Source organism: Dermochelys coriacea, chromosome 2 (genome assembly GCF_009764565.3).
Source record: "Dermochelys coriacea isolate rDerCor1 chromosome 2, rDerCor1.pri.v4, whole genome shotgun sequence".
Lineage (NCBI taxonomy): Eukaryota > Metazoa > Chordata > Testudines > Dermochelyidae > Dermochelys > Dermochelys coriacea.
Genome location: NC_050069.1, coordinates 270956867 through 270971346, shown reverse-complemented (window position 1 = coordinate 270971346; position 14480 = coordinate 270956867). Strand labels below are relative to the sequence as shown.

Genomic DNA, 14480 nt, shown 5'->3' with positions numbered 1-14480 from the left:
CGCGGGGCTGTCCCTCCGGAGCGAGTGCCTTGTTCCCCTGGAGGTGGATGGGAGGAAGGTCAATGGATACTGGGATACGGGCGCGGAGGTGACGCTGGCCCGGCCCGAGGTGGTGGTCTCAGATCGGGTGGTGCCCAACACCTACCTGACCCTGATGGGGATGGGCGGGACCCCATTCAAGGGGACCATGGCAAGGGTACACCTGAAATGGGGGCCCAAGGAGGGGACCAAGGGTGTGGGGGTGCACCACCATTTGCCCGCTGAGGTTTTGATGGGGGGGACCTAGAGGACTAGCCAAGCAACCCCCAGAATGCCCTGGTGGTGACCCGTAGCCAGAGCCGGCGAGGGGCACTGCGCCCTGACCTTAGGGAGGGTACCACACTGGAGGCGCAGGACCCTACCCTGGTGGGGAGGGAGCCCCGAGGGGCACGGCTCAGAGAGGCTGTGGCCTCAGACCCGGCCAATGAGAGGGAACCGGGCCCCATCCCCTCCCCAGCCGCTGAGTTCCAGGCCGAGTTGCAGAAAGATCCCTCCTTGGGGAAGCTCAGGGACCTGGCCGACCTCAGTGCGGAACGGACCATGAGGAGAGGTTGCCAGGAGAGGTTCCTGTGGGAGGAGGGGTTCCTGTACCGAGAATGGGCTCCCCCAAGGGAAGTGGAGTCCTGTGGAGTCAGGAGGCAGCTGGTGGGTCCCCCAGAAGTATCGCCACAAGCTCCTGTACCCGGCCCATGACATCCCCCTCTCAGGGCACCAGGGAATCCGGCGCACCCGGCAGAGGCTGCTACAGAACTTTTACTGGCCTGGGGTCTTTACCACTGTCCGGCAGTATTGCCGATCCTGTGACCCCTGTCAGAGGGTGGGGAAGGCCCGGGACAAGGGGAAAGCGGCTTTGAGACCTTTGCCCATCATAGAGGAACCTTTCCAGAAGGTGGCCATGGACATAGTGGGACCTCTCAGCAAGACGACCCGGTCGGGGAAGAAATACATTCTGGTGGTGGTAGATTTCGCCACCCGTTACCCCAAGGCAGTGCCCTGAGCTTCCACTGAAGCAGACACCGTGGCAGATGTGCTGCTGACCATTTTCAGTCGAGTGGGGTTCCCCAAGGAAGCCTTGACAGACCAAGGATCCAACTTCATGTTGGCCCTGCTCCGGTGTTTGTGGGAGAAATGTGGGGTCCGGCACAACTGGCCTCAGCGTATCACCCCCAGTCCAATGGGCTGGTGAAGAGGTTCAATGGGACGCTAAAGATGATGCTGAAAACCTTTATGAACCAGCACCCGCAGGACCGGGGCAAGTACTTACCTCACCTGCTGTTCGCGTACAGGGAGGTACCCCAGCAGTCTACTGGATTTTTGCCTTTCGAACTGTTATATGGAAGGAGGGTAAGAGGGCCCCCTGGACCGGATGAGAGACGAATGGGAGGGGAAGGCCACTCCCGATGGAGAGTCAGTGGTGGAGTATGTCCTGATCTTCTGAGAGAGACTTGCTGAACTCATGGGTCTGGCCAGGGAGAATCTGGCCAGAGCCCAGAAGAAACAGAAGGTCTGGTATGACCGCACGGTGCGGGCCTGCGCCTATGCCACCGGGGATCCGGTGATGGTTCTCATCCCCGTGAGAAAGAACAAACTACAGGCCACCTGGGAAGGTCCCTTCAAGGTTGTCAAGCAGCTAAACGAGGTAAACTGTGGGGGAGCTGTCGAACCGGGCGCACCACCTCCGGATGTACCATGTGAATATGATGAAGCCATATTGTGCCAGGGGGAATGTGGTGTTGGCCGTGTGTGGACATTGGGAGGAGCAGGGAGATTCCCTGGGACCAGAGCTGGTTCCCCCCGGAAACAATTCCCCTCTCGGATCAGCTAACCCCTGCCCAGCAAGCTGAGGTCAGGGGGATGCTGCATCCGTACTGACAGCTGTTTTCCAACCAGCCTGGACACACTAGTCTGACTGTCCACCGTGTGCAGACAGGGTCGCACCCGCCGATAAGATGCTCCCCCTTCCGAGTCAGAGGGAAAACGGCTCAGGACCTGGAAAGAGAGGTCAGGGACATGCTGGCTTTGGGGGTGATCCAGCCATCTGCCAGCCCTTGGGCCTCGCCGGTAGTGCTGGTCCCCAAAAAGGACGGGTCGATCCAGTTCTGTGTGGACTATCGGAAGCTCAGTGCCATCATGTATCCGATGCCTACCCCATGCCCAGGCCTGACGAGCTCCTAGACAAGCTGGGAAGAGCTCGATACCTTACCACCATGGACTTTACAAAGGGCTACTAGCAAGTGCCACTGGATGCAGAAGCCCGGCTGAAATCGGCCTTTATCACCCCTCTGGGGCTCTGAGTTCCTGACCCTGCCTTTCGGCCTCAAGGAAGCGCCAGCCACCTTCCAGAGCCTGGTGGATCAGCTACTGAGGGGGATGGAGAGTTTTGCCGTGGCGTATACTGATGACATCTGTGTCTTTAGCCAGACCTGGGAGGACCATGTGTCCCAGGTTAGACAAGTGCTGGACCGGCTCCAGGATGCTGGGCTGACTGTAAAAGCGGAGAAGTGCAAGGTGGGGATGGCTGAAGGATCTTACCTGGGCCATCGGGTGGGGAGCGGCTGCCTAAAGCCAGAACCAGCTAAGGTGGAGGTGATCAGAGACTGGCCCACTCCCCACACCAAAAAGCAGGTCCAGGCCTTTATTGGGTTGGCAGGATACTATCGAAGGTTTGTGCCCCGCTTTAGCGCCATCGCCACCCCCATCACTGAGCTATGCAAGAAGGGGAAGCCAGACAAGGTGGTCTGGACCGAGCAGTGCCAGGAGGTTTTCCGGGCGCTGAAGGAGGCTCTGGCCAGTGGCCCAGTTCTGGCAAACCCAGACTTTGACAAGCCCTTCATGATGTTCACCGACGCCTCAGACACGGGGCTGGGGGCGGTACTAATGCAGGAGGATGAAAAGGGGGAGAGACACCCCATCGTGTACCTGAGCAAGAAGCTGCTACCCCAGGAGCAACACTACGCGGCCATCGAGGAGTGCCTGGCCATGGTGTGGGCCCTCAAGAAACTAGAGCCATATCTCTTCGGGCGACACTTCACCGTATGCACCGACCACTCTCCCTGACCTGGCTGCACCAGATGAAAGGAGCCAACACCAAACTCCTGAGGTGGAGCCTGCTCCTGCAGGACTATGACATGGACATGATCCATGTGAAGGGAAGTGCCAACGTGATAGCAGATGCGTTGTCCCGGAGAGGGGGCCCTGAACTTCCCCAGGTCACTGGTCAGAGTGACCCCGCTCAGTTCAGTCTCTGGGGGGAGAGATGTGACGAAGCAGGGAGGGGGAGTGTTGACCTGGGAATGCGGCAGGGGGGTTTCACTGCGGATGGGAGACCTGAGAGCCTGTCACCTGAGCCAGGAGGGGGAGGCAACACCTCTGCCCTGGGAATGTGGACAAAGGCTGCAGGAGGGAGCCTGCTGGGGGGGGGGCGTTAGTTTCAGTTTAGTGCTGGGTGGTGGAACGCAGGGAACCCCAGGGCTGGGGTCTAAGCTCACTGCTCCCCTAGAAGGACTTGACTGAGGGGACCTGGTTGTACCCCCAAGCTCTGTTTTAGACTGTGTTCCTATTGTCCAATAAACCTTCCATTTTACTGGCTGGCGGAGAGTCACAGTGAATCCCAGGAAGAGGGGTGCAGGCCCCGGACTCCCCCACACTCCATGACAGAGGGCCCTCCCGGGGGGCACCAAAAACGTGCAGGGCCTTACCTTGCCGGCGAAGCTGGGCTGCAGGGTGATGTAGGCAGCGGGGAGCTCCAGCCCCCACAGCACGTGGGCGCCGAAAGCCTGAAGCAGCAGGAAGGAGGACGAGGCCCGTCGGATGCTCAGGTCAGCGCTGGCAAAGGGCAGGGCCACCTCCTGCCCGTTCACAGCCACGTCCCCTGCAGCAGGGAAGGGCCAGAGAGGAGATGGGAGAGGAGGGGGGCAAGGGAGAACCGCACAGAGAGAGAGGCCCCAATCCCACTCCATGACCCACCACCTGCCAGCTGGACCTCTGCCCTGGGCAGATCACAGCCAGCCCCAAGCCAGCCAGCCCTACTTCCTGCAATCCCTTGATGCCCCCAGGCTGCCCGTCTCTGCAAGGGGCTGCCAGGCGCTCCCCCCGCGGCGAAGCCCAGCTGACCTGTGGTGCGGAGCCGGGCGGAGGTCCTGTGCGCAGTCACCGTCAGGGCCCGGAGGCAGCTCACGGCCCCTTTGCTCCCACACGCCACCTTCTCCACCGTGATCAGCAGCTTCCAGTCCACAAAGTCCTGACAGGCAACGGTGCCCCAGCCTGTGAGGGCCGGAGATGCGGCCCAGGGCGGCTCCCCAGCCGTTTCCTGCCGCGCGCCCCGGCCCAGGGGACGGGACCTGCCGGCCGCTCTCGAGGGCGCTGCGCGGGCTGGGCTGTGGGCCCCACGGGGCTCTGCGCTGGTTTGTTCGTGGAGGGGCTCTGCGGAGCTGCACCAGCACTGAGTGGCCAGGCTCCTCGAGGGGCAGCTTGGGCACAGCAACCCTTTCCCCCATGCCTTGAGGGTCCCTTCCTGCCCAGCACACAAGGCACTCCCTGCCTAGCCCCCCATCCCCACAGCAGCTCCCAGGGCACCAGACACCCCTCCCCACAGCAGCCTGGCCCCCCAGGCCCCACAGCAACTCCCAGGGCACCAGACCCCCCTCCCCTGGCATCCTGGCACCCCAGCCCTGTGGCAGCTCCCAGGGCTCCAGATCCCCTCTCTCCCCAGCAGCCTGGCCCCCGAAGCCCCACGGCAGCTCCCAGGGCACCAGACTCCCCCTCCCCCTGGCCTCCTGGCCCCCTCACCTGCACCAGGATGTACTCGCAGACGCCGTGGAAGGAGTAGCGCTTCTGGTCGAAGGTCACGTAGTGCGGGTCCCCGATCACGGCACACTCGGCTGAGCACTTGTCCTGCGAGCAGAGCCAGCGCCCATCCTGGCACGTACTGCAGGGACAGGGGCGAGAGAGGGGCACAGGGTCGCCACGGCTCGCTGAGCCCCCCGCCATACGGCGGGCCGCGGCATGCACTGCTGCTGGTGCTGGGGCCTGCTGGACATGGCGGGGGGCATCTCCAGGAGGGAACCTCTCTAGCCTGGGGAGGCTCAGCCTGGGGCTCCCACCCAGGGGTCCCCAGCAGCTCCCGGGGCGTCGTGTCCCAGCTGCCACCTGTCTCTCTGGTCCCACTCAAGCACCTTTGCACAGTTGCTGCCTCGCCCCCGCCCCGTCGGGCCCCATCCTCTGGGGGTCTCCTCTGCAGCTCAAGGGAGGTACCCCAAAGGAGCTGGGGAAGTACCCCTGGGGAAAGTGGGGTGCAGCAGCCTGGGGGAGGGAGAAGGGCCCCCAGGGATTCCCCAGGAGGCAGGGGGCTCCCCACACAATGCTGTCCTCCCCTCGGGTGGGGTGGGACCGTGGGATGGCTGAGCTGCGAGAGGGGGACTCTGTCCCGCTCCATCACTGAGGGGCCCACGGAGCCCAGACCGTCCCCGCGGATCGCCACGCCCCAGCCTGGCATGGCACTGCGCCACCAGCTGCCCGAGGCACAGCAGAGACCAGTCCAGGTCAGCAATGAGGGTGTGGGCACCAGGGAGGGGTTACCTTAGGGGCTGCCCCTCCCTGGTGCCCACACCAGTGCTCAGCTGGCAGGGCCGATGGGGGCTTTCCTCACCATTGGTTGCACCGCTGCTGGATGCTCTGCCCCGGGGCGTACTTCTGGCGACGGTGGTAGCAGGGGCAGTCGCCCTCAGGGACGCAGGCCCCCCCCTCCAGGTAGAGGCCCGGCGGGCACTCGCAGCCACTCACACACTCGTCCCGGCAGTGCCCCTCCTCGCCGGTGCCCACGGCGGCGCAGCTGGCCGGGCACGAGGACACGCAGTCCGAATACTGCTTCCCCTGGCCGCACTGCTTCTCTGCGGGGCAGACACACGGCGCCTCAGGCCCGGGCTGGCGGTGCCCCCTCTGCCAGGCAGCCGGGCGCGGGCTCCCAGGGAGCACGTCTGCCCGGTTGCCCCGTCCGAGGAGCACATGCGGGGAGACGCCACAAGAGCCCCGGGGGCTGCTGCTCCGCACACACAGCCTGCGGTGCCGGAGTGAGAGGAGCTCCTCCCCAATGACTGGGGTAGTGGGTCTCTTACCCGTGGCCCTCGTCAGGAGAGGGCAGCACCACTCCCTGTCTCCTACACATGCACCAGGCCCTTCCAGCCCGGGGCGTTCACGGGCAGGCTGCCCAGGGGGCTGAGCGTCTCCTGCGCGTGCAGGGGGTGAATCTGGGCGTGAGGGTGGGTGTATGTGGGGGCCAGAGCTGGATCGGAGACAGGTGCAAGGGGAAGGTGTGGGGGCAGAGCGAGGGAGAAGGGGTCCGTGGTGCCAGAGCGGGCCCGGCTGCAGAGCTGCCCGCTGGGAGAGCGCACTGGCCCCTACCGCAGAACCCGGGCCTCCTCCAGTCGAGGTAGACGAGCTCCTGGGCGCAGTCACGGGCATAGCTGGCGAAGGTGGCACACACGGCCTCCTGCCGCCCGGCCCCCGCGCCCCCCTGCCGGCAGGACGCGGACATGCAGGCGTCGTAGTATCCGCCCGGGTCCACCTGCCGGGAGAGAGGCCGCGTCAGCGAGTGCCGTGGGGGTGGGCGGGGGACACGGCTGCCCCGGCTGCTCCCCGGGGGGTGGGTACCGCCATCCCCTGACCTCGGAGTGGCAGCGGCTGAAGGGGCTGGCCAGCAGCTTCCGGCACACGGCCTCAGCCTCCTGCCTCACGGCGCTGGCCTCCACGTCGTCGCAGCTGTGTCCCGCCTCCGCCACGTCCTGGCACGGGAGCTGCACCTGGGCAGAGCAGAACCCCCATCAGTGCCAGAGCACCCCCAGCCGTCAGCCCGCACCCCCAGAGCAGCACGGGGGGGCACCCCCAGCCGGCAGCCCGGCGCCCCCAGAGCCACACGGTGGGGCATCCTCACCTCACCCCATGCAGCCCCCGGGTGCTCCCCCTTCTGAGCACACACTGCTCCTGTGTGGGAGAAGTATCGCCACCAGCTGCCACCAACCCCCCAGCTCCAGCTGCTCTTGGCAGGGTCAGGAATACACTGCACGGGGGCGAAGGGCTCTGGGCACCAGCGCAGCCCCACGGGGGTGTCACGGCTTCCACCTCCCTCTGAGCCGTGGGAGAGGACTGCAGCAGGGGCCCTCCCCAGTACCTCTGGGCTGGCATCTGGGACCCTCCAGGAATTCCCGAAGCTGGCGGCGAACGTGGCCACATCCCCTCCTACACGCAGGAAGTCATCTGCAAGCAAAACAGGTGCTGGGGATGTGGGGAGGGGAACCGCCCCTGCTGGCAGGTGGGGGCTGGGAATGGGGACACCCCCCGCTGCCAGATCTCCAGCCTCAGTTCTCACACCACGCTCACCAGCTCAATCCAGGAACAAGCCCTGGTGTCTGTTCCCTGCTCCGCCCCAGGGGAAAGGCATGGGCAGTGGGAGGGCTTGTTTTGGGGGCACTGTCACCAAGACACAGGCAGGCCCAGGAGAGAAAAGCCCCAGGGTGCAAGGACCGTCCCGTCCCCTGGAGCGAGCTGGGGGCCCCGCACCCAGCAGGGGCCAGAGGACGGTAGAGTGGATCCTGCTGCACCAGAGCAGGTGCCCCCCGCATGGGGATGCAGGGGGTCGGAATGTCCCATGCCCTAGCAGGGGGGCTCACTGAGCGCTATGAGGGAGAGATGCTCCCAGCAGGGCTGGTGGAGATGGAGCTGTCTCGGGTCCCCAGGGCAGGGCGCTGTCAGCAGGGGGCCCGGCACCACTCGGTGAGCAAGGTAGTTTGGGGGCAGGGCACTGTTGGCAGGGGGCCCAGCACCACCCAGTGAGCAGGGTGGGTTGGGGGCAGGGCGCTGGCCGCAGGGGGTCCGGCTCCATGCGGTGAGCAGGGCAGGTTGGGGGCAGGGCGCTGGCCGCAGGGGGTCCGGCTCCATGCGGTGAGCAGGGCAGGTTGGGGGCAGGGCGCTGGCCGCAGGGGGTCCGGCTCCACCCGGTGAGCAGGGCGGGTTGGGGGCAGGGCGCTGTCGGCAGGGGGCTCGGCTCCCCGCGGTGAGCAGGGCGGGTTGGGGGCAGGGCGCTGTCGGCAGGGGGCTCGGCTCCCCGCGGTGAGCAGGGCGGGTTGGGGGCAGGGCGCTGGCCGCAGGGGGTCTGGCTCCACCCGGTGAGCAGGGCGGGTTGGGGGCAGGGGGCGCTGTCGGCAGGGGGTCCGGCTCCCTGCGGTGAGCAGGGCGGGTTGGGGGCAGGGCGCTGTCGGCAGAGGGCCTGGCTCCCCGCGGTGAGCAGGGCGGGTTGGGGGCAGGGCGCTGTCGGCAGGGGGTCCGGCTCCACCCGGTGAGCAGGGCGGGTTGGGGGCAGGGGGCGCTGTCGGCAGGGGGTCCGGCTCCCTGCGGTGAGCAGGGCGGGTTGGGGGCAGGGCGCTGTCGGCAGAGGGCCTGGCTCCCCGCGGTGAGCAGGGCGGGTTGGGGGCAGGGCGCTGGCCGCAGGGGGTCCGTCTCCACCCGGTGAGCAGGGCGGGTTGGGGGCAGGGCGCTGTCGGCAGGGGGTCCGGCTCCACCCGGTGAGCAGGGCGGGTTGGGGGCAGGGGGCGCTGTCGGCAGGGGGTCCGGCTCCCTGCGGTGAGCAGGGCAGGTTGGGGGCAGGGCGCTGTGGGCAGAGGGCCTGGCTCCCCGCGGTGAGCAGGGCGGGTTGGGGGCAGGGCGCTGGCCGCAGGGGGTCCGTCTCCACCCGGTGAGCAGGGCGGGTTGCCCCCGCAGGGCTTTGCTCACCAGCAGGGTCGTCGTTGTAGAGCCCGCAGAGCCCGCGCGTGGTGCCCCGCAGCTCCCCGCTGACCGTCACATACACCGTGTCGCGCCCGTCAGACTTGACCCGCACGCCCAAGCCGCTCTCCACGAAGACGAAGTCTCCGAGCCACCGGACGCTGATCCCTGCGGGGGGAGAGCGGTGGGCAGCTCAGCAGAGCCACGGGGCCAGCTGCCAGCCGGGGCCCAGAGAGACGGGGCGGGACTGAGCAACAGGCGCATGGGCTGCATGTCGGGGCCTCCCTGCCAGGGAGATGGATCCAGCAGTGGGATCATCTCCACGAGGGGCTGGGAGCCCCAGGGCTGGGCTGGTCAGAGCCCCGGGTGATGGGCTGTCAGCCTGCTCCCGCCTGGGCACAGCTAGGTGCTCTGTGTGTCCCTTAATTCTATCCCATTCCTCCTAGCTCGCCCCATGGCCCCCACAGTCCCTCCCCAGGGCCCGTGCAGGCCAGTCCCAGGCTAGACCTCTCCTCCCACCAGCTCTGCCCGGGCAATGGGCACGGGTGGACCCCAGTGGGTGTCAGGGGACCTAAGCACCAAGTGCCTGGGGAGACCCCAGGGAGCCCAGGACACGGGGGCACCCGCGGCTCTGCCAGGCAGATGGGCAGATCAGAAGCCCCTGCGTGCCGTGTGTTGGTCCTGTGGCTTTCCTCCCCCGAGCTCTCTGTCCTCCTCACCATCCTGCAGGAGCGGCTCCCCCTCCGGCACCGCGGCCCCGTTCACGGAGACGTTTCGGCCCTGAGCCACGACCAGGTCCAGCCCGAAGAGAATGCGCAGCTCCTGCGGGGAGGCGGGGCAGGGAGTGAGCGAGATGGCAGCTCAGGGGTGCGTGGAGCTCGAGGGAGACGGCAGAACATGGCCCATGGCTTTAACTGGGACCAGCTTTCCCGGCCAGTTTGGAGTCTCCATCCCTCGCTGGCTCCCCTAGCAGACTGGCTACTTCCCTGAGAGACACTGTAGCCAAACACAAGCCACAGGGCTCAAGCCAGGCAGAACTGGCTGAAGTTCATGGCCTGTGCCCTGGGAGGTCCTTCTGGCCCGAAGCTCTCCAGAGAAGGGGGGTAGGTGACCTCCACCAGCCCCTCCTCAGCCGCTCTGCCCCCCAGGCTCTCCCTGGCAGCCCCCTCCGCCCCCAGTCTGCTCTTGGTGTGTCTTTACCCCCTCCTCTGGCTTGCTCTCTGTGATGTTGCACTCCATATGATTTATGGAAATATGCTTATGAGGGTAAATATGATGCAACTGGAAAATGCTTTCTGCAAAAGGTCTCTTGTAAGGTATCATTAGAAAGGTTATAACCTATTGAATACATTCCTCCTATTTGTATGTATGTATCATTCTTGTAACTGAAGCTAGAAATATAAAGTATAACTCTGGGGTCCTATTGTAATTATGCAAAGTGTGGGCCATGGATGGTGGTTTAGAATCCGAATGGCTCCCATTAACTAGGACAATTGGCTGTAAATGGCTCTGTTTACTTGCAAGCCTTCCTGTGAGCCAGCCCAGGAAGAATGGAGGCTGGGGAGTCTCACAGGATGTGTGACCAGGTCGCATGATGCTGGAATCCATCTTAAATCTGGTACTTTTCCATTTAGAAGGAGGGGTGGGGATCCAGAGAGACAAAAGATTCCCACCTTGGGCCAAAGCTATAAAAGGGGGTGGAACAGAACAAAGAGGGTTGCCAGTCATGAGAAATCCCCTAGTTACCACCTGAGCTGGAACTAACAAGGACTGTACCAGGGGAAAGGATTGGGCCCAGACTAGGAAGGAGTCTAGTCTGTGAAAGGTTTCAGAGTAGCAGCTTTGTTAATCTGTATCCGCAAAAAGAAAAGGAGAACTTGTGGCACCTTAGAGACTAACAAATTTATGAAGTGAGCTGTAGCTCACGAAAGCTTATGCTCAAATAAATTTGTTAGTCTCTAGAGTGCCACAAGTCCTCCTTTTCTTTTAGTCTGTGAAAGAAGTTTATTGGAACATCTCTGAGGGTGAGATTTACCTGTATTCAGTTTCTTAATGTATTAGGCTTAGACTTGCATGTTTGGTTTTATTTTGCTTGGTAACTTACTTTGTTCTGTCTGTTATTACTTGAGACCACTTAAATCCTAATTCTTATACTTAATACAATCACTGGTGTTTGTCAATTAACCCAGAGTAAGTGATTAATACCTGGGGGAGCAAACAGCTGTGCATCTCTCTCTCAGTGATATAGAGGGTGGACAATTTATAAGTTTACTCTGTATAAGCTTTATACAGAGTAAAACGGTTTTATTTGGGGTTTGGATCCGATTGGGAGCGGGGTGTCTGGGTGCTGGAGACAGGGAACCTGCTGAGTGGTTTTCAGTTAAGTCTGCAGCTTTGGGGCGTGGACCAGACCTGGGTCTGTGTTGCAGCGTGTCTGGCTCAACAAGGCAGGGCTCTGGAGTCCTAGGCTGGCAGGGAAAACGGGCTCAGAGGTAACTTCAGCACATCAGGTGACAGTCCCAAGGGGGTCTCTGTGACCGAACCCATCACACTCTCCCTTGCTCTTTTCTCACCCCACTCTCGCTTTCTTCCCATCTCTCCCCCCACACACCCAAGGCCCTGGCTGGTCCCGGAAGCCCCCGGTGAGACCCCGTACCCGGTGGCAGTGTGGTGGTGCACAGGTCCCGCTGCCCGAGATGTCCACGGCCCAGGTGCCATCGGAGGCAGCGGCTAGGCTGTAGGTGCAGTCCCCATGGAAGTGGAAATGTTTTCCATCAAAGCTGCGGTAGTGGAAGCCAGCCCAGGTGACGCAGGTGGCGAAGAGGCGGGGGCGGGGCCTGGGCAGTCCCAGCAGGGCCGTGGGGGGTGAGGGCCGGAGGAGGAAGGGGGCCGGCAGGTCTCCTGTGGAAGAACAAGGGGACCGATCAGCCAGTGGGCATGTCACGGTCCGGTGACACCCACAGAATTCCAGAACCGGGACCCGCTGTGAGCCGCCGTGGGGGCGAGGAGAGGCAGCATGGACTGGGGGGCACCCAGTAACTGGCCTCTGGGAGACCTGGCATTGGGGGCTCCGACTCGCCCCCCTGGGAGGGTTGATCAGAGCTCAGCTGCCCAGGGCCGGGGTCTCTCCTGAGGGTCGCGGCTGCCTGGAGGGTCTCGCTCCTCAGCACCCCCACGGCTGTGCCGGAGAGCACGATGCAGGGAGCAAGGCATGCTGGGAGTTGCCATCTCCCGGGGGCTGCGGCTCCATGGTGCTGTGGAGTGGGACTGGCTGGGTCACCGGGGGCCGCAGGGCTTGGCAATGGGAGCAGCACGCAGGGCAATGCCCCTTGCCCCCGGGGCCAGCACTCGCCTGGCAGAGGCAAGGTGGAGCAGTGGAGGCAGAGCTCGGAGGAGGTGTTCTTCCAGCTGCGGCCCCAGGGCCGCCCGCAGCACTCGGCCATGCTCAGCGGGGACAGGTTCCAGGTGCCCAGGCCGGCCTGGCACTGCCACGTGGAGAAGCAGAGCCCCAGGAAGCCCTCGCCTGGGAGAGAGCGACAGACACTGGTCAGGGGAGAACGAGGCCAGGCCCCAGGCCCTGGGTCATGCTCCATCGGGGCCCCACTGTCCCCCCAACGACCCCCGAGCTCCCTTCGTGTCCAAAGGACTCCGGTGGCCACAGAGACCTCAGAGCCCGGGGAAGCTCCCCCTGCCCGTGGCATCCGGTGTGGCCTCAGGACTCCCTTTGGGGGTGAGGCTGCGTGGAGGGGGGCTAAACACAATGGCGTTGTGCTGGGCCTGTTCCCGAGGGTGTAGGGCAGCCCAGCCTAAGGCTCTCGAACCCTGAACCTGGCCCCTGCCAGCGCCAGCCCGACGCCCTGTGCCCGGCTCCCCCCCCAAACCCAGCCCCGCCTGCCCCAGCCCGACGCCCCCCACAAACCCAGCCCCCACCTGCCTCAGCCAGATGTCCTGTGCCCAGCTCACCCCCAGCACCCCCAACCCAGCCCCCGCCTGCCCCAGCCCGGCTCCCCCCACGAACCCGGCCCCCGCATGCCCAAGCCCGACGCCCTGTGCCCGGCTCCCCCCGCAAACCCAGCCCCCACCTGCCCCAGCCAGATGCCCTGTGCCCAGCTCACCCCCGCCCCCCCAAACCCAGCCCCCGCCTGTCGCAGCCTAACACCCTGTGCCCGGCTCCCCCCGCGAACCCAGCCCCCACCAGACGCACTGTGCCAGGCTCCCCCCAAACCCAGCCCCCACCTGCCCCAGCCAGACGTCCTGTGCCCAGCTCACCCCCGCCCCCCCAAACCCAGCCCCTGTCTGTCCCAGCCCGACGCCCTGTGCCAGGCTCCCCTCACGAACCCGGCCCCCGCATGCCCGAGCCCAACGCCCTGTGCCCAGCTCCCCCCGCGAACCAGCCCCCGCTTGCCCCAGCCCGACACCCTGTGCCCAGCTCACCCCCACCCCTCAAACCCAGCCCTCACCTGCCCCAGCCCAACACCCTGTGCCCGGCTCCCCCCAAACCCAGCCCCCCGCCTGCCCCAGCCAGATGCCCTGTGCCCAGCTCACCCCACGAAGCCAGTCCCCGCCTGCCCCAGCCCGATGCCCTCTGCCCGGCTCCCCCGGCGAACACAGCCCCCACCTGCCCCAGCCCGACACCCTGTGCCCAGCTCACCCCCGCCTCCCAAACCCAGCCCCCACCGGCCCCAGCCCAACTCCCTGTGCCCAGCTCACCCCCGCCCCCCAAACCCAGCCCCCACCTGCCCCAGCCTGACACCCTGTGCCCAGCTCACCCCCGCCCCCCAAACCCAGCCCCCGCCGGCCCCAGCCCGACACCGTGCCCAGCTCACCCCAAACCCAGCTCCCGCCGGCCCCAGCTCAACACCCTGGGCCCGACACCGGCAGGCTCCTCACCCTGGGTGCAGTGGGGCCCACTCCAGCCCTCGCAGCAGGCTCGCACCGTGCGGTTCCACACCACGGGCCTCGTGTCCGGGGGCCTGCCGGGCAGGGGAGAGGCACAGTCAGAGGTGGGGCAGGGGCACAGAGATGGATGAGGGGACAGAGAGGGGTGGAGGCACAGACATGGGGGGGCACAGAAAAGGGGCACAGACATGGGGTGGGGGCACGGAGAGGGGACGGGGCAGAGAGGGGGGATGGGGCAAAGACATGGGGCGGGGGCACAGGGAGGGGATGGGGGGCACAGAGCGGGGGCGGGGGCACAGGCAGGGGTCATGCTGAGGAAGTCACACCTGGGCTGAATCTCCCTTGGTTCCTTGTTGGCCTCCCCGATCCCACCTCCCCCCAGCATCCCCTGCTCTGCCCCCGCTGGTGGCTCCTGCTTGTCTGGGTGCCCCCCGGCTCTCCTGGCCCACTCACTTGTAGATGTAGCACAGGGGGGCAGTGGGCCCGGCCTGGGCATAGAAGTGGGCAATGGCCTGGTCCCCACCGTAGGCCTGGCGCATCCTGTGCGGGTCGATGCGCCAGCCCGCCAGGTTGTACTGGGACATCTCCACGCAGGGCACCGCCTGCTCGCGCCGGGGGCTCACCACCTCCTCCTCCATCACCTGCTCCGTCCTCTCGCACCAGCGCCTGCAAGAGCACCGGATCCGAACGAGGAACGGGCCCAGCCCCCACCACAGAGCCCTGGACCCAGCTCCCCCAAACCAGAGCCCTGGACCCCCAACCCGGAGCCCTGGACCCCCAACCAGAGC

The 14480-nt window shown here is 65.3% G+C and overlaps 2 protein-coding genes across 2 annotated transcripts in view; one reads left to right on the top strand and one right to left on the bottom strand.

The window, feature by feature from the left end:
* The window catches only part of LOC119850710, an 829101-nt gene that overhangs the window by 283599 nt on the left and 531022 nt on the right, over positions 1 to 14480 (top strand). The gene's annotated exons all lie outside the window — the stretch shown is intronic.
* The window catches only part of LOC119850715 (SCO-spondin-like), a 120222-nt gene that overhangs the window by 104699 nt on the left and 1043 nt on the right, over positions 1 to 14480 (bottom strand). Inside the window, exons 2-14 of the mRNA XM_043507142.1 lie at positions 14146 to 14358; positions 13684 to 13766; positions 12146 to 12316; positions 11487 to 11694; positions 9513 to 9631; positions 8803 to 8961; positions 7205 to 7290; positions 6702 to 6830; positions 6439 to 6601; positions 5687 to 5927; positions 4828 to 4966; positions 4153 to 4279; positions 3738 to 3910 (exon numbers count right to left, since the gene is read on the bottom strand). Of these exons, the coding sequence (XP_043363077.1) occupies positions 3738 to 3910; positions 4153 to 4279; positions 4828 to 4966; positions 5687 to 5927; positions 6439 to 6601; positions 6702 to 6830; positions 7205 to 7290; positions 8803 to 8961; positions 9513 to 9631; positions 11487 to 11694; positions 12146 to 12316; positions 13684 to 13766; positions 14146 to 14358 (2011 nt within the window). The remainder of the gene's footprint in view (positions 1 to 3737; positions 3911 to 4152; positions 4280 to 4827; positions 4967 to 5686; positions 5928 to 6438; positions 6602 to 6701; positions 6831 to 7204; positions 7291 to 8802; positions 8962 to 9512; positions 9632 to 11486; positions 11695 to 12145; positions 12317 to 13683; positions 13767 to 14145; positions 14359 to 14480) is intronic.